The sequence below is a fragment of the Abramis brama genome, assembly GCF_963993115.1.
Source record: "Abramis brama genome assembly, chromosome: 3".
Lineage (NCBI taxonomy): Eukaryota > Metazoa > Chordata > Actinopteri > Cypriniformes > Leuciscidae > Abramis > Abramis brama.
Genome location: NC_139965.1, coordinates 22,693,604 through 22,712,851, shown reverse-complemented (window position 1 = coordinate 22,712,851; position 19,248 = coordinate 22,693,604). Strand labels below are relative to the sequence as shown.

At 35.2% G+C, this 19,248-nt stretch overlaps 2 protein-coding genes across 4 annotated transcripts; both read left to right on the top strand.

The window, feature by feature from the left end:
• The first annotated feature begins 751 nt into the window (after positions 1-751).
• Positions 752-12,451, top strand: plscr3b (phospholipid scramblase 3b). 2 transcript variants are annotated; one of them, XM_084108229.1, is made up of 9 exons: positions 752-1,015; positions 1,622-1,691; positions 6,440-6,649; positions 6,999-7,075; positions 8,142-8,184; positions 8,420-8,640; positions 10,460-10,621; positions 10,716-10,880; positions 11,088-12,451. In XM_084108229.1, the coding sequence occupies exons 2-9, from the start codon at positions 1,679-1,681 to the stop codon at positions 11,145-11,147; spliced, it is 951 nt and encodes a 316-aa protein (XP_083964355.1). In that variant the 5' UTR covers positions 752-1,015; positions 1,622-1,678; the 3' UTR covers positions 11,148-12,451. The 2 variants fall into 2 exon arrangements, with proteins under 2 accessions (XP_083964355.1, XP_083964354.1); XM_084108228.1 differs by having other exon boundaries at positions 761-1,000.
• Positions 12,452-14,118: 1,667 nt separating this feature from the next.
• On the top strand, positions 14,119-19,090 carry LOC311079071 (phospholipid scramblase 1-like). Of its 2 annotated transcripts, XM_084108231.1 has the most exons (9): positions 14,119-14,223; positions 14,328-14,399; positions 15,196-15,363; positions 15,619-15,683; positions 15,781-15,823; positions 16,188-16,387; positions 16,889-17,050; positions 17,177-17,338; positions 17,828-19,090. In XM_084108231.1, the coding sequence occupies exons 2-9, from the start codon at positions 14,387-14,389 to the stop codon at positions 17,885-17,887; spliced, it is 873 nt and encodes a 290-aa protein (XP_083964357.1). In that variant the 5' UTR covers positions 14,119-14,223; positions 14,328-14,386; the 3' UTR covers positions 17,888-19,090. The 2 variants fall into 2 exon arrangements, with proteins under 2 accessions (XP_083964357.1, XP_083964356.1); XM_084108230.1 differs by lacking the exon at positions 14,119-14,223 and having other exon boundaries at positions 14,259-14,399.
• The last annotated feature ends 158 nt before the right edge of the window (positions 19,091-19,248 follow it).

The following is a 19,248-nucleotide window of genomic DNA, read 5'->3' as shown; positions in this document are numbered from 1 at the left end:
CTAAACATAATTTGTTATTAATTTTTTGTATTGTTTTACTGTGAACTGTGACTGGGCATACTTTTGAGTCTTGACATTCACATATTCACATCACATATACAAATTCACAGCCCTTTCTTTTATAAATGCTGGGTCTATAATGTGTGAAATGATGATTAAAAACAGCTAGTAATCATTGGATGTCAGAATGGATGTGATATTTCACAGAATCTGCTCAGTTGTGCCTCCTATTGGGGGAGATAAACACCAACGTGGTAAAGCAAATGCTTGTGACTAAAACTTCAAGTTTCTCCAACTAGCCAACATGATCAAAGGCTTTACCATGTTTGACCAATAAAATATGTCTTGTTTAGCGAACAATTATATTTATCATTTATCATATAAGTTATGAAAAGCTTTTACTCAAAACACCTTTTTTAAGAGAAGGTGGTGGTATGAGTATTGTATCTAATTTCGGAGCAGATTGGAGGTGTTGCTGATGGTTATTTATGTATTTGTGGGTGTTATGTGGTTTTCACGCGTGAGTGTGTCAGGAAATAAAGTCAAACTGCGCAAGTGTTTAAACAAGCTGTGGGGTATGAAATATAAGAACAAATTACAAATTAAAAAGAAAATCCTCAAGTTCTTCCCATTTCTTTGTCGTTTACTGACAACACTGCAATAAGCGCAGAATTGTCCTCTTTTTCTTTTAAAAGTTAATCTAGTTGCTTAATAGAAGTCTCGTGGATTTCTCAGGTTTCTAATCGAATGCGTCATAAAAGGGGAGGAGTTTGATTCATAAAGAAAACGAATGCTTCATGTTTGGGCGTAGTGTTGAAACGATACAAACAGTCTTTATTTTTTAGCAAAAGTGTAACTTATAGCGAAAGTGAAGAAAATTATTTAAAACTCTCTTCTTTCCATAAATCCGAATAATCACTGCGACAACAATAACTACTTTGTGGAGATTTCCTCCGAAGGTTTGTTTGAGGAGTATCAAGCCTGCCCCAAGAGCTGAGATGTAAGTGAGAGTGTGGTGGGTTATATATTTATATGTATATTTTTTACCCTTTTTGAAGCCTCTGCTATACAGAGTAGGCTACGTTTTAAAGGAAACGCTTTTGCAGTAATTTTGTTCGCTAAATTGTTAATTGGCTATATACAATAAATGATTTATTTTTGATTAAATAGTCTCTTTTTCGAGAGACATTTAGGGTAACGTTAAGGGTTTTGGATCAGTTTCTTCATTTCATTTTTCTTTTCTTTTTTTCGCCAATGCTTGGCAATATTTGCCGTTTTGTTTGGAAACAGTGTAGGCTACTCGTAAGATAAACGCAATCTAATATCCGTCGCCACACCCACCTGACCTGACGTCATAGTGTTATTGCTTCAGTGTGTTTCTCGCCATCTAACAAAAAAACTAAACACAAAAAAAATAAACACGATAGATATGGTTTAATGTTTGGCTCGAATCTTGCCCACGAATTTCCTTTAAGATCCGGTTGGGTTTCCGTATTTCTCCCTGTAAACCTGGGTCTTTTCATTTCAAGTTGAGCTTCTGTTCTTTTGGACCTGTTCTGCTTGTTTCCAGCGATTGTATTGTTCACAACACAACTTCCCTACATTTTCTTCGCCCACTTAGTGATCGAGGTGCGGCTATACAGGCGTTGGATCTGAAAATCACACATCTGTCTTCAACATGTCTGGACCAGGTAATGATGATAATAATCTGTTTGTATTTTCCTTGAAATGCAACAGCATGTTTGTGGATTTGTAGTTCAGGAAATGCAGCATGTAATGATTTAAACAACCAAGTGAGTTTTGCAATAGCTGCCCTACAGTACCCACCTCCTGTAACTCATTGTCAATCATTGTGTCGAAAACTGTCCACACACTGTCTATTTACATTTTTCCTCTCAAGTGTGATTTGTGCTGTTTCAATGAAGGTGTGAAACTGAAGGTGAAAACATTTTCGCTAGAGGTCAGTGGGGAAGGAATGCAGGAAGTGTAGCCATACAAAAGTGGCTGTGTTCCACATTTATGAGTTTCCACAGCCTATATGGTATGTGGGGGATGTCTGTGATCTTACACCAGGAAATGGCTGTGGCTTTAGTTTTACCTAGCTATTTATTATTATTGTACAACAAGTTTGTCTGATGATAAAAAACTGATATCTGTAAACATGTGGTCTCTTCGGTGCCTGTTGGCCATCATAAAATGGAGAAAATCAAACACAAATAAATGTAAGTGTAGTCATGATAGGGTGATCTAAAATCAGTCAATGCACAGTGTCTGAGCTAGAACAAGCTAACATACTAGGTTTATCAAATAAAAAACTACATGGTCTTTAAAACTGTAATTTTAAAAATATAATTAAAAATATATATATATATATATATGTATATTTCCCTTAACATTCTGCCAGTGCCAAGGTTGACCACATCAAATTTGAAAGATAAAATTGGTAAAAAATAGACAGTTAAAATAATCGAGGATCTCACTCACTTGCCCAAGTTGTTATCCCTTTAAAGAAGTGATGACTGCTTTATGATATGATGTAGTTTATTATTAATTTTTTCAACTTTCATTTAAAGGGAAAATAGTCAAAAATAACAGGGTGGACAATACATTGAGGGAAAGTTAAAGACTGATTTAATAAATTATTAAATACATTTAAAAAATAATAAAATAATATACATTAGAGAGAATCATTACTGATATACCCAAACTATATATAATAAATAAATAAAAACCTAGAAAAAAAACATGTATAGTAATTGTTGTATTTATCATGAAAATGGGGTACAGGCCTGGGGACAGGAAAAAATGGTGATATGTGGTGGTTCAAAATGCTGTAAAATCAAATTATTATTTTTTATCTACTTCAATATGCTTAGTTCAATTGGTGTTATTTATGATTCAGACTGGTTTAAAATTCATATTGTTCATTATTTTACGGTAGTAAGATCATGTTCTTTATATGGGGGACACAAAATGCACCGAATCCCGGAAATGACCCAGCTCTATCATAAATGTATCATGCTCTTAATTCAGAGCAGATGATTGTGTTCTATCTTTCTTACAAAAAATATTCCAAGTCCCATCTATACCAGACTGCATTTTGCTGCTAAATCGGCAGTCAAGTGATTCCTTAACCCTATTAGGAGTCATTCTTTGGAGCAACTGTGTTCTTAACAATCTGGGGAATTCAAGATAGCTTCACCAAGCAGACTGACACTATTTAGTCCATGTTAAGAAAGTAGATCATTCTGTTGCAAAAGAGCTTACCTCATTTATTTAAGTAGCACTGAAAACAGGAATGGCAAGAAGGGAGTGTTCAAAAAATACAATCACAAAACATGTGATGTAAATGTCAATGGTTCTATTAGGGACGGTCAAGGATTATACCGTCATACTATGCAGGAAGTCTGTTTTGATGAGTGAGTTGGGGGAGGATTGTAGCTGTGCCATTAAAAACTATGTTCTTAATGGAACCATCGATGGCAATAAAGAACTTTTTATGTTTAAGAGTGTACGCACATTTTCTTATGTTTCTCTTTTCATTTAATTGGAATAGCGGATGTCTGAAGGCAATTTATTGTGCTAGTCTGAATGATAAATGCTTTGTGCAATGGAGATGTGATTCATGAAGAGTAAGATAACATGATGGAAGCAGGTTGCAATTCCACATGGCAGGTCTGGAGGATCAAATTAGCAACGATTGAGGGGTTAGATTCAGTGTGAGCTCAGTTGGTCTGCCAGACGACACAGAAAGCGCCCTTGCCATTTATCAATAAGCTTCATAACTTCACCAACAAGCAATGTGTCATGAATGCGGTCCGCCACATTGGTGCAATTTCTAACCATTACTGGTTCAACAATCTCTTAATTCAGTGATTCCCCTGTGTGAGTGGTCAGTAATTGTTGTGGAAACTGCATATTAAAATAACAGTAAATTTACTTTAAATAAACTACACTTTCTCCCCTTAAGCAAAATGTCAGCAAGCCTGTTTTGAGGACCTCAGGCGTATTGATGCACGCCAGGTTCTTCTCTCTGATGGCAGTGAAAGGCACTGTTGTTTCTTTGCCCCATGGCTGTCAGTCTTGAATAGATACAGTTAGACACATTGAATAGTTTTTGTTTTTTTGCAGTGATTTGCATTTTCTTTCTTTTTTTTCTGTCTCAGTGTCTAGGTAGGAAATATAATAATTTGTGATCATGCATGTATGATTGTGGAGGTACATTATAGACAACATCCTTAATGCTGAGTCTTTAAAGGCTTCTCTCAATGGCCCCATAATGTTGGATGGCAGATATGTGGTTTGGTTTTAGAAGTCAGCAATCTATCACAAAGCTGGCACCTTTCAAATAATGTCCCATGATGCTAAGGGTTGTGCCTCAACAGCACCTGAATGAGAGACCTTTGTGATGAAAGAGCTTTATTCCGTTCAGATTCATTCCGCCCCCAAAAGGCTGGTGAAAGATTTGAATATTTCAAAAGCTGAGCTTTTTCGTAGGAAAATGGCAGGTCTGGATTTGTTCATGGGGAGGGTTAGACGTATCAAATATTAAGCGACATTAAGCAAGACGATACACTACCATTTAAAAGTTTTGGGTTGTTTTTTGAAAAAAGTCTCTTATGCTCACCAAAGCCACATTTATTTGATAAAATACCGCACAAACATTAAAATAACTTTTCTATTTTTATATATATATTTTTATTTAATGTATCCCTGTGATTGCAAAGCAAATTTTTGCCATCAGGAGCCAGTCTTCAGTGTCATGATTCTTCAGAATCATTCTAATATGCTGATTTAGAGCTCAACAAACATTTCTTATTGTTATCAATGTTAGCAATATTTTTGTGGAAACAATGGTAATTTTTTTTCAGGATTCTTCCATAAGTAGAAAATTCAAAAGAACAGCATTTGTAAAAAAAAAAAAAAAAAAAAAAAAATGTTGTAACAGTGTAAAAGTCTGTAGTGTCACTTTGATTCATTTAATGCATCCTTTTTTTAATAAAAGTATTAATTTTTCAACAACAACAACAACTTTTGAGTGGTTGTGTAGATGGGTGCAAGTAAAGAATTATCCTTTATTTGGCTCAACATTGCTACATCATTATCAAGAAACCAACTACAAGATTTATAATCTTGAAAAAAATGTGTAGGCCTAATTGTGTATACGAGAACAGTTTGCTCTCTGGTAGAGAGATCCAACTGGATGTATTGCTGAACTGCTTTTCTGATGGGGTTCTTTGATGGGGTTCAAAAGTATGCTATAACTTATTCTCAAAAATAATATTATATAATTTGGGGTTGTAATACTTTTGCATGCAACCTGTATTACTAACTTACTTTTTAAAAACAAAAAACAAAAAAAAATCAGAAAAGGTGCTTTGTATATTAGATGGCCTTCATTATTTATGATAAAGTTTTAAGGGCTTGCAATTTGAGGTAATGATTTTTGATTAATTATATATTTTAATAAAATAAAGTTTGTTATACAGAAATGAATGACATATTTGTCCTAATTCCTGATGCCTCATATTCATCTACTTTATATGTCTGAAAAAAACATTGTGTGGTTGTTGTAAAAGAGCTGATGTGATTAAATATTTACCATCTTCTCTATTTCACAATTACATGCATTGTTCATGATGTTCTTATAATGACTGCAAATAGTCAATATTGTTACAATGAATTATTCATGACCCTTTCTGTTATTGGTGGCTATTTTTGTTTTTCCCATTGGAATGCCTCACATGTACGCTGCAGTCTAAAATAGATCCAGTCCACCGAACATGGGAGGCCTGCATTAAACATCTCAAATCTGATCATACAAGAATTACCCAGCATACATGCATACTTCTGTGTGTCTGTATTTATTGATTGAAAGAGAATAAATCGGTCAGTTGTTCCAGTCATTTTACAATCCACTGCATACCAACTCCGATCATATCCCAGTGATTAGACATGGTGTTGGGATTTTCATTGACAGCTTGAATGGAAGAATACATTCCAAGTCTTCAGGACTTTCTACAGCGTTTCAGGATGTCTGTTTATGATTTAAGAATAAAAAAAGGCTGACTTATGCAAAGTAACAAAGTACAGGCGGGAGTAAATCAACAACCGAGTAGCTCAAAGACTATGATGTGTAGAGTTGAAGCCACAATTTTAAAGAGCCATACAAACACGAAACCAACTCCATAATCTGCACAAAAACATCCCCATTAATGACATAACACGGCACAAATCTAGCAGACTTGCATGTACCAAATGTGTGATTCAAACAAACAACTAAACAAAAAGCCAAGACCAGATACTGTATCTTATGATTTAAACTTTGTTCCCTCCAGATTTTTACAACATTGCTTATTTCTTTTCATAGTAAAGCTAAATAAGCAATATACTAACATTATGGTTTTCTCTCTTTGCTTTCGAAATTGTGTTAAACCAGGCTACCCATCTCCACACCAGCCTCCGTATCCCATGCCCCAGCCAGGCGGACAATCCATGCCCCCCTATCCCATGGGAGGTTATGGAGATCCAGGATATGTGGCCCCACCTGCAGGGTTTCAAGTAGGGTACCAGCCAGTTCCAGATCAGCCAGTCATGTATCAGCCTGGTCCAGTTAGTCCAGCAATGCACCAGGGCCAGCCGTATGGAGGTAAACATGTCTAATTTGTACTTAATTTACAAATATGTTTTTGAAAAACGGTGGTAGGTAAAAGGTTAATGTGTATACTAATATCCTATTATATATACATTATATATTAGTATATAATATTATATACTTAAGATATATTATTTTATAGTAGTGTGTATATATACAAGTACTTAAAAAGCTATACAAATCATTGCTGAAATAATTGTAATAGTATGGATTCAATGAAAATGTGCTGTTTTTCTAGTATCTACACATTCTAATGAGCTTTAATACTATGAAGACAATGCAAAGCATTTTTTGCATTATATAAGCTGACTAATTGTGATGTTCCTTTATCAACCTTCTCTAGCACCTGTAGCTGCACCTGTAGCTGCACCTGTGTCAGTGCCTGCTGGAGTACCACCTGGTCTAGAGTACCTCACTCAGGTAGGCCATGTCTTTTGGTGCGTTAAAGTCATGTCGGAAAGATTGTATTTACGAGTTGAACTCCCATGAATGCCACCACAATGTCATAGTTCTGATAGGGAATCTTGGATTTTTTTCTCTGTGCCAAGAGTTTCTAAAGCCCCTTTCACACAGCGCGTTGATCCCGAGAAATTGCCGTAAAATGACTAGAGTGCCTAGAGTGTGAACGCAAACACGTCCCGGGATTGATGCAGGGATCGATGCCGGGATGGGGACCTAGTAACATTGCCGGGATCAGTCCTGGAACGCGTCCTGTGTGAACAAAAGCCAGGACCAATGCTGTAAGGGGTATTTTGTTGCTCTTAGAAGAAAGTTTGTGTTCGTCATCAACGAGGAATAAAAAAATGTCTGCAAGCAGAGACCAGGGAGCTCCTTGCTATCCACGCTGAAGCTGAGATCGTTCGCCAGCTTAGTGGAACGGTACGCGTTAGTGTACGACCGAATCCGGAAAAAAATTCTCGAGCGTGGTTTCTCAAGATCGAAAGCGCAGATCATTAGTAAACTTAAGACGCTGCGTAAAAAAATCCACAAAGTACACGACTACAATGGAAAGAGCGGTAGCGGAAAATTAGACTGGCCTTTCTACCACACATCCTGACGTCACGTGTCCTTACGGGAATTTTACGGAATGTGTGTGAACGCACTCACAGATTCCGGAAAATCACTGGCAGTGTGAATGAACCAAAATCAAAGACAAAGGGACAAATCCCGGGACACATTATCCGTGTGTTTTCCAGAATCTCTGTGTGAAAGGGGCTTAAGTTGGGAGGCGTGTCGGTGTGAAAGCATGGTGAACGCAATAGATGCTGCGTCTGTAGTTGATGATAAATTGTTGAAATGTATGAAATTACTATTTTATTTACAATAAAAATTGCTAAGTTGCATGTACAAATATGATACCTTCAAAAATGTAATAACTACACAAAACATTCATCTTTTTATAGAAGGGGAGTTAAAAAAAAATTGTAGGAAAGGTACATCGCTATTTTTCTTGTTTCTTGTTACTAGTATATTCTTTGCATTTCAGATTGACCAGATCCTTATTCATCAGAAAGTGGAGTTGTTAGAGGGTAAGTCTTTTTGTTTATTATGTATATGTAGTTGAAGCTGTTTACTATATTTCAGTGCAGTATGTGCATTAAAGCACATGCTGCCCGTTTCTGTTTTTTAACCCTGAGACAATTTTATTCACTGTTGCTACACTTTGTTTAAACCAGAGACTTAAACCAGAGACTTGTTTTAACTCATAGTTTAATTGTAAACTTTTTTTTTTAACTTCTCTGAATACTTTCCGGTCCTCTACAGCAATCATTGGCTTTGAGACCAACAACCAGTATGAGATCAAGAACAGCCTCGGTCAAAAGATCTTCTCTGCCAAAGAAAAAAATGACTGCTGCACACGCAACTGCTGTGGTGCCCTGCGCAGCTTTGACATGAAGATCAAAGACAACACTGACCGAGAGGTCATTCGACTCATCCGACCTTTCCGTTGTGTCTCCTGTTGGTGCCCCTGCTGCCTGCAAGAGGTATGGCTAACAGACAAGTCATATGAAAGCTAATGTAAGGTTAACCCTAGATTGCATAAAGTGGGTGTGTTGAATTATGACTCGACACAGTATTTTTGGATAAATGTTTTGTCAATAATAATATGAGAGGGAATTACAGTTAAGCCACATAAAGAGACCAGTATGCTCAATGAAGACCAGGAGTCAAAGTTGAAGTTCAATCATTTGACAGAGTTCACTGAAGACAAAGTTCCCCATACTTGCAGAGGTCATAGAAAATGAGTAAGAGGACCCAGTCTCGAACCGACTTAAAGGGGTGGTTGATTATGATTTCACTTTTCTAACTTTAGTTAGTGTGTGATGTTGCTGTTTGAGCATAAACAACATCTGCAAAGTTACAACGCTCAAAGTTCAAAGCAAAGCGAGATATTTTATTTTTAAAGAAATAGTTTTTTAAGGACTACAACAAACGGCTGATTGGGACTACACGACATTCCTCCTGGGTTGGTGACATCACCAACCATAAAATGTACATAAACCCCGCCCCCGGGAATGAGATTTATAGATTATCAAGACAGAATAATGCTAATTAATGACTAGAAGATAACTACACATAAGCTACACAAATTCATCAGAAATCTTGCTCTACACGTTGTCACTTCTTGAGTCTCTCCATCTTTCTGAATCCGGTTTGAACATAAAAGGCTGAACGTTTTTGAAATGTTCAGTGCATGTCTGTGTGAGTAAAAGGACACAAGCTGTTGAAGCTCCGCCCTCTGTGCCGGGAGCAGCAGCTAATTTGCATTTAAAGGCACAGACACAAAAACGATGCGATTTTGCTCACCCTCAAAAAGTGACAACTTTAACATGCTATATAAAAATATATGTATTTTGAGGTATTTTGAGCTAAAACTTCACATACACACTCTGGGGACATCAAAGACTTATTTGACATCTTTCGAAAAGTGCATTATACCACCCCTTTAAGATACAGAAAAACTAGTACATATGGATAATCAGTTGACGTCATTTTACAGGTTTGGATAGGTTAACCATACTATTTCATATTTTATAATTTATATCTACAAGGAAAGTGGAGAAATAAACATGTTTGATATATTAAAACATTTGTGAATCATCAATTATTTTATTAATAGGATCTGATCTTTGTGTTGGGTTTCAGCTAGTGACCCATCTAAAGGACATGTTGTGTGATCTACTACTGACAGGAACATGTGTGTGACTTATGAGTTATAAATGGCATAGAGTCCGTATGGACCTAAAGAATGAGTCTGACAGTCTCCGGTCAACAGTCACACTGTTCATTTAGTTTACGTATACACTACTATGCAAAAGTTTAAGGTCAGTAAGCTTTTGAAAGAAATGAATGCGTTACATTGATCAAAAGAGACAGTAAAGACATTTATAATTATTATATCGACATTAAAAATATTAATATTTCAAAATAAATGCGGTTCTTTCTATTCATCTAAGAATCCTGAAAAAATGTATCACAGTTTCCACAAAACTATAAAGCAACACAGTGAAATGTTGCTGAAAAGGAACAGGAATAAATATAATAAAAATAAAAATATATTAAAATAGAAAAGTTATTTTACAGTGTAATAATATTTCACAATTTATTAGTGTTTTTGACATTTTCAGTCGAATAAATGCAGCCTTGGTGAGCATAAGAGACTTCTTTCAAAAACCTTTAAGAACCTTACCGGCACACATAGCTATTAGCTTAAAAATCTATTTGGACATTGCTATTCATTTTATCATTTGTTATGTATAAACTGTAAATAACGATGTCTTCTTTTGAATATGTCACCTTCAGATGGAGGTTCAGGCCCCCCCTGGAACGACCATAGGGTATGTGAAGCAGGACTGGCACCCCTGTTATCCAAGATTCTCCATCCAGGGGCCCAACAAGGAGACTATGATGAAGCTCGAGGGACCCTGCTTGGCATGTAACTGCTGTGGTGATGTGAACTTCGAGGTAGCTAATTAGAATTGGATTGAAATTTAAAGTTATGACGACACCAAGCAAAAGCTGGTGGGTTCTCACCATAAAGTCTTTTTTCTTTCTTTAGCTCAAAGGCAAAGACGGTAGTGGGAAGCCTATTGGTCGAATTAGTAAGCAGTGGAGCGGCCTGTTAAAGGAAGTCTTCACTGACACGGACAACTTTGGCATTCAGTTCCCTCTGGACATGGATGTTAAGATGAAGGCTGTACTTTTGGGCACTTGCTTCCTTATTGTGAGTATTAAACTAACAACTCATTTAATGATCCACACATTAGATGGTAGTCTGAAGTGCTAGGTAATGCCTAAGAGGGCATTCCAGTATGCATAAGAGCACAGATCGTTTACCATTATGCAACTACGATCAATATAAAATAACACATTCTTCCCCACTGGATATCTGGTCTGACTCTTTGATTTTGTTCTCTTTTTCTTTTCATAGGATTTCATGTTCTTTGAAAAAGTTGGAGACACAAACCAGCGCAATACTGTGTTCTCTTAGAGCTCCTGAAAAGTTACTTATAAAGGAACATATTTTCAACTAACTCGCATCACTTTGCAAACATTTCAGGTCTTTTTTTAAACTGAAGAAATTCCCACAGTCTGTGGATGTCCTCTGAGTCTGGACTTACTTTATTTCCTGTGTTTTCTTAAGTAACCAAACCTTATAGAAAACTGCCACTGCAGTGAAACCGAAGGACATGTTCATGGTCATTTTATAGTGTTCACATGACCAGCAATATTTACAGTGACAGCCGAGGTATCATGAGTAACTGTTCACTGGTGCCTTTAAAACAGTCACTGCCTAGAATAAATCACTGAACAAATTACTGTTACAGCGCAAGCAGCTAACATTTGTATGTTTTCGTCAAGTTTTCTTTCTTAGAAATACCATATGCATGTTTTTTTGTTTTTTTCTCATACATAAAGTATATTTTTCTGTCTTTTAGAAGGAAATTCACTTTTATTGTGCTAAATGCAAAGCATTTTTGTCATTGTACACAAATGTTCCTACACAGCCAAATAATGCATGATGAAGTGGGCAGTACAACTAGCAAGTTAAACAACCAAGTAGTTGCATGGTTTTCTGTGTGTATGTTACTTAAAACTGGTAGAAAGCCAATTTGTATTGACTAATAGGGTTTTTTGAAGAAATAGTGAAGAAATAGTACTCCTACAGGGGGCGCTTGGAAAACCAACTTCCCATTGAACTGCTCTCAAATCTTAGGATGGTCTTAAATATTAAATGTTTCCCAATTAAATAAATAAATGAGTATCTTGAAATACAAATAACAATTCAGGAAATTATTCTAAACACGAAGTAAAACTATTAAGTCTCTCTGTTTTCTCGTTACATACCATATGGCAATGTTTTTGTCCTTGTTTGCTATATAGAGACTAGCCTTCTATCAATATGGGAATATATTAAATATAGATAATATTATAAAAATATGCAGAGTGAGGAGTGTTAACACTTTTTGTTTAACGTCTGTGTTTTGGTCACTATTTTCCTTAAACTTTGATATTTTCTCTAAAGTAAGTAGGCTATCACTCACATTGTTACATACATTGTAACAATAATAGTAAGACATCAGTTTAACATTTTTTAACACAAATTTTCTATGTTAATCAAATTTACCACCACGGTAGCTAATTACTAATTTGTTCAACTGACAGTTACAAAACTCCCTGGTCTACCCATCCATAATCAATATACATATGTGTCGTTTTGTCTATGTGTTTGTATTCATTTCTATAATATGCGATATTAGTGTAACATCATATATAATAAACGTATAATATGTTGGTGATTTGTGTTTTTTATGACTGGATCTAGGGAAAGTTCTAAAACAGGCATATTGGTGCACTTTAAAAAAAATAAAAAATTTACAGTAGCTATGCAGTGTATTTTTCCTGTATTTTTGAAATGCAGTAAATATTAATAAAATGACAAAATAGACTGAAATCTTGTGTCTAATGTTAAATAATATCTCATTAACTTCAACACTGCTTCAGTGTTACTTTAACATTCTGTAGTGTGCACACTGAGCAATGCTCATTTAACACTGAGGATTTTGATGGGGTTAAGATAAAAAGACACTGTATTTTAACAGTAATAAACTGTACATTCAGTTTATGGATCTGTAGGGGAAAAAAAGTTTTAAAAAAATGTAATTTTTCGGCAGATTTTCCAGAGAATGTTTGTTAAAAAAGAGAAGTACTGTCGAATTAAAAAAATAATCTGTTAAATTATTTCCAGAGAAGACAGTAATTTACTTTAAAACAGCCAAATTTACTTAATGAAACGAGTGATTTTCACTCAACTATAGTGAAAGTTTATTGCACTTACTAGAAAATAGTTGAACTCAATAGAGAATAAATGTTTTTGGTGACAAAGAAATGAGAATTCAAAGAATTGAAACAAAGAAATGTAATTTCACAATATTATACTCACATTACTTACACAGTATAAATATTAGTTTTTAAACTTAAAAGGTTTGAGGCAAGTTACAGTGAAATCAGTTTTGTTTAGTTTTTTTTACAGATTATCTATGTTTTTAATTCAACAACATTTTCTCTTGTTAACAGACATTCTCTGGAAACTGCTGCCGGAATATTACTGAGGTTTTTTAACCTCATAATATGTACCTAAATAAAGGACTTCAGATGTCAGTCAAAGCTAAAATAACTAAAATTTACAATTTTACAATACCTACCTTAAAAAAACAAATCATCTGTATCAATCTTTTTAAACAAAACAAGAATGTTTCTTAAGGTTTACCTTTATACACACATACAAACATACACACAAAGACTACAGGAGACATTTTTTGATGTCAACAAGATGCTCTTGTTTGGTACAACCGGTTAACCTTCATCAGTCGATCTAATCCTCCCATTGTTCACAAATGTCTGAGGCCCCACCACACTCACAATAAATATTTTAGAGCTCAGTTGAGGCCCCCTAATGTGTTAAGAACCACTAACCTACATTACAACTGCGTTCCCAGGGTCATATTTGAAAGGATTAGCACAAAAAAATGAATAATTAGATAAACCATTAAGTAGTTTTTTTTTTGGTTTTTTTTGTAGATCTGGGTATCCATTTTGACCAAAATCAGGTCCCAAATTCAGATTAGATCAACACTTTGTATTAAATTACATAATAAATTACATGAATGAATAGATGGATAGAAGTCTGATCTGACGTTAATAACACTAGATTAATAACTAATTTAGATTACTTCATTAATTTTGTGGTGCTTTGTATGTTATGCATGTTAAAATCTCTTATCTCACATCTCACACCTGCTGAGACTAGTAAAAAAAACTTGCACCTTTCTCAGGTTGTTAATTTGAATATGTAAGAAAAGGGGAGGGGATACTATAAAAACAGAAAGTACAAGTGCATATAGGATAATGCCACAAACATTTGTGTTTATATATGCATACGCTAAACGAAAGGAAATCACAAAATATTATTAATTCCTTTATCCTAACAATCATTCCAACACCAAGGAACTGGGCTTTTTCGTGGAGCATCCTAAGAGGTCAGACTTTGTGCAGAGTTTTCATAGGTAAGGGATCATTTACCATTGGAAATCACACTACTGTTTCTGCCTTCATTTGGACTCAATTTTGTGTAAAAATGTATTTATTTATTTTCCCTCCATCACCACAGAGGTCATGCTGCTTCTCTAACAAAAGGTGATCGTGCAGTCAAACAGACTTGTCGTCGAAATGTCAGAACCAGGTACTGACGTTTTATTCGTTTTAAATAATTATGGTAACACTTTACAAAAAGGTCTCATTTGTTACCATTAACTAATGCATTAAGTAATGTGAAATAACAAGGATCACTATATGGTTTTAACTTTTATTAACCTTTCTTAATGTAACTTGTTAAAAATGTTCACGTTTATTTTAGTTCACTTGCATTAACTAATGTTAACAGATACAACATTTGATCTTAAAAATGCATTAGACTAAGACTAATAAATGCTAAAGAAGTATTGTTCATTGTTAGTTTAACTAATGTGATTAATGTTAACAAATAAAACCTTATTTTAAAGTGTTACCATAATAATAATGTCTTTATTTATAGCAGTCAGAGTTTTACTGTGCCATTGTTTTCTCTAGCAGATGATTACTGCTATGTGATTTGTCTGGAAGTGAATTGTCTTCTTTGAATTACATTTTTTCAGTCTAAACAACTGGTGGCTGGCAGGAAATGCGCATTAACAAGTTTTGGCACATTCTATGTAATACAACGTGCTTATGTTGTAACATTTTTGTCTGTCAACCGTGAGTGGTTTCAACGTTCTTTTATCTCTGCTGTATACGTCCCTGAATAGTTATATATCACCTTCTAACCACCAAGTTCAACATTGCTTAGAAAAAGCTTTGATCCTAAAAAAGGATCATTCACTGAAAATCTTACCACCCACTGTAGCTCTCAAATCTCGTTCTCACTCAGATTCAGCTTTGGTGTTCAAAGATGGAAGGTCTGTGATCTGAAACTCAGAAGATGTCTTGTCATCCTAAACTAGGTTGTCCACCCCAAAATGACCATCCAAATCCCATGCCTCAGCCTGAAGGTCCTGCACCGGCTCCTCCTGCTGAGCTCCAGCCAGTGAACCAACCAGCTCCAGTTCAGCTGGTCATGAATCTAACTGGTCCAAGCAATCCAGCACCTCACCAGGGTCATCCATATGCAGGTAAACATAGAATAAATGTATAACTGAGTGTTATTATTGTCTCAAACTTGACTCTCCAGTCTAAAACAATCCTCCAAATCTCTTGCCTGAAGGTCCTGCACCGGCTCCTCCTGCAGAGCTGTAATATTTAGATGTTCAAATGTTATTTATTTTAAAGCCATATGGAAATTGTGTGTGGAATGGATGTATTTAATGATTAATGCTGTAAAGATAATGGAAGGCTAATATCTCTATCCTCCTCGTAAATGTCTCTAGCACCTGCAGTTCCACCGCTGGCTATACCTTTTGGAGTCCCGCCCGGTCTCGAGTACCTCATGGAGGTGGGCCTCTCTCTCTCTCTTGTTCTATCAATACATTTGTCTTAAAGTGTGGTGTCTGGCTACAACCTGTTTTGTTTCGTTTTTTTGTGCATTTCAGATAGACCAGATCCTTATCCACCAAAAAGTATTGTGTATAGAGAGTGAGTCTTCTCCAAGCCATGTTCATGTTTCTTGTTTAATCATATTAGAGCACTGCCAATGTTTAAAAGCATTTTTGTCCACACCTTTATCAATTCTGATAGATTGCATACTTTTACCTGTGCCATATTTAAAGGAATAGTTCACCCAAAAATGTTGTCATCATTTACTCACCCTCATCTTGTTCCAAACCTGTATGAGTTTCTTTCTCATGCTGAACACAAGAAAATATATCTTAAAAGAATCTTGATAACCAGACAGTTGACGACACCAATTGACTTCCAAACTATTGACTATTCCAAAGTATATCATTTTGGGGTGAACTATCCCTTTAATCTGACAAACTTTGATCATACTTGTCTACAGTGTTCACTGGCTTTGAGACCAACAACCAGTATAAGATCAAGAACAGCATCGGTCAAGAGATCTACCACGCCAAAGAAAATAGTGACTGCTGCACACGCAATATCTGTGGTTCAGCGCGCTGTTTTCAAATGCGAATTAAAAACAACGTGGGCCAAGAGGTCATACGGATGATAAGACCAATGCGCTGCTTCCTGCAAGAGGTAGAAGACGTTATCAGTCTTATCAAGGGTTATGCAACATCTAATTAAAATGTCTTAATAGAGAAATTGGAAGGAGCTCCAACATAAAAGGCTTCAGACCTCAACACCAAATCAACGAGGATGCCATTGGCACCTAAAGTGACATTAAGCAGAATCATTTAATAAAGATGTTTGTATAGTTAAGTTTTTAACAATAGTTACTGCTTTGTAAAGGAATGTTTTAGAACATGAACTACAACGAGAGATGTAAAGTCTCACAAACCTATGCATCACAACTCCCGGTTCATTTTAAAAAAATGACTCGTGATTCAGTGAGGAAGTGATGTTGTGAATTCAGTATCGGCTCTAATTGATTCAATGATAGTCTGATTTAAACCAATTCTATTCTGTTACAGCCTGTAACTGTAGGTGCCTCAAATAACTTTATGCATCTACTTATTGCATACATTTCACATACTTTCCTTTCTTATTTAATACTTGATGTGAATTTTCCACCCTCAGATTGAGGTACAGGCTCCCCTTGGAGTTACCATAGGCTATGTGAAACAGGAGTGGTCCTGCTTTTTCCCAAAATTCTCTATCCTGGGTCCCAACAATGAGGTACTACTGAAAATCCAGGGGCCCTTCCTTCCTCTCAAATGCTGTGGTGACATAAACTTTGAGGTAACTTTTATTTCAGGCAATGCTAGTCCTTGAATTAATTTTTTTTTTTTGACTCAAACATGTTAAGGCGTTTTACATTTTGCATACCATTGCATGATTTGCACAACTAAGAAGGTCTATCTTTAGGTAAAAGGCATGAATGGTGGGAAGTCAATTGGTCGAATCATAAAACAACGAAGTGGTTGCTTAAAGAAATGCTTCACTGATGCCAGCAACTTTTGCATCCAATTCCCTCTGGACATGGATGTTAAAATGAAGACTCTATTATTGGGTGCTTGCTTCCTATTTGTGAGTATTAAGTCAAGGATTTCAAGTGATTCACTGGACATCTAGCTGTATAAATTGTATGCTAGAGAAGTTCATTTAGATCTGGCATTTTAAACTTTATCGGAAATGAATTGTGTTAAAATAAATTGGGCCAGATTTACTAACAGTTTGCACTAGCACAAACCCTCTTTTGGCATTAAACAGTCAGGATTTATTAAAGATATGCAATGAAAAATTAGCGATGAAAATTATTTTTGTGGCTGACCTTTGTTGTTATGCATTTGTTGGAGTTTTCCTTTCAGACGCAAAATGTATGGGAGGAGAGTATTTAAATATATCATGCAACGTGATTGATTTGCGGTAATCAATGTACTTTGCGCATTTATATATCACTGAAAAAAGGCATGTCTTGATCCATTTTGCGTTATTAATCTGGCCCATAGTATTATAGAAGTGATTTTTTGTTTGGTCTAATCTCTCTTCATTCTTTTTCTTTCTTCTTCCTCACAGGACATCCTGTTCTTTGACAAAGGTGGAAATTTATTTGTAAAATTATTAAAGGCAGCATGAAATGCTTTTTTTCTATTTATAATCATTTCCTTGAGGGTCACTTGTTGGTGGTTTTATGGATTTTTTTTTTTTTTTTTTTTTTTGGTAAATAGCCTTTGCTACCATTCTTCATCCCATCCCTGGCATCCCCTCAGTTTGAAGTTGCCTTTTAAGACTTAAATGTAAACTCCCAACTGTCTTGATTGTATAATTATTTTGCATAGAAAATAATATATGCGTATTGCTTAATACAAATAGCCTACTGTAGATATTTGCTTTAATGCATTAGAGGAGACAGCTACAGAATTATTCGAGGAAAGACATAAGACAATATGATATGTAAAATTGTGTTTGTGTAACTTTCCAAAAGTTGTTTATTGATTTAACTTCAAATGTACTGTTGTGGCTTTTATATATTTGCACCGTTCTCATCTGTGTTCAAACGTAAGTATTCTTCGAAATGTACACTACTTTTAAAAGTTTGGGGTCAGTAAGATTTTTTTGAAAGACATTTTAAAAAAAAATATCTGTAAAGATGCATTAAAGTGACTGTATAGCAAAATAATTATATTTAAAATCAATTCTGTGCTTTTGAACTTTCTATTCTTTAAAGAATCCTGGGGGGAAATGCTGCATGGTTTCCACAAAAAAAAAAGTTAAGCAGCACATCAATAATAATAAAACAAATGTTTCTTGAGCACCAAATCACAGTAATAGATTGATTTCTGAAGGATCACGTGACACTGACGACTGGAGTAATGTAAATAAAAAAAAGTTATTTTAAAATGAAATAATATTTTACAATATTACAATTGTATTGTGTGTTTTGATCATCAGATAAATGCAGCCTTGGTGAGCATAAGAGACTTGGCATAAGGGCCTAAATTAATTGAATCAACCTCAAACAAAGTCACTTATCTGTCATAATTCCATTTTTAAGTCTCTGAGGAGCCAGTGTGCAGTCTTTCAAGATTGTTAGGATTAATAAGGACTTGATGCAAATCCACATTTTATGTCTGAGGCCAATTTGATTTGTTTCTTGAAAGTGTCAGTTTCTATTGTCACTCTTTTTCATAATTAGTATTTAGCTTTCATAATCAGATTTAGCTCTCCAATGACACATTGTGGATGTTCTGGGTACAGCAACTCTTCTTTTCAGCCTCATTTCCCATTCAAGTATTGATGTAAAATGAATAGGACATTTATTTGTTAATGAATATTCTTGTACCATATGAGGTCTTGTTTTAATGTCACAATACAAGCACATGTTTCAAATGCTTTACAACTGAAGAAAAAAATAACGTTTTGGTAGTTTTCTGTCAGCATTTTATGGGACACTTTGTTTTTGTGATAAATATAGGCTAACTTGGTATTTATGTGGA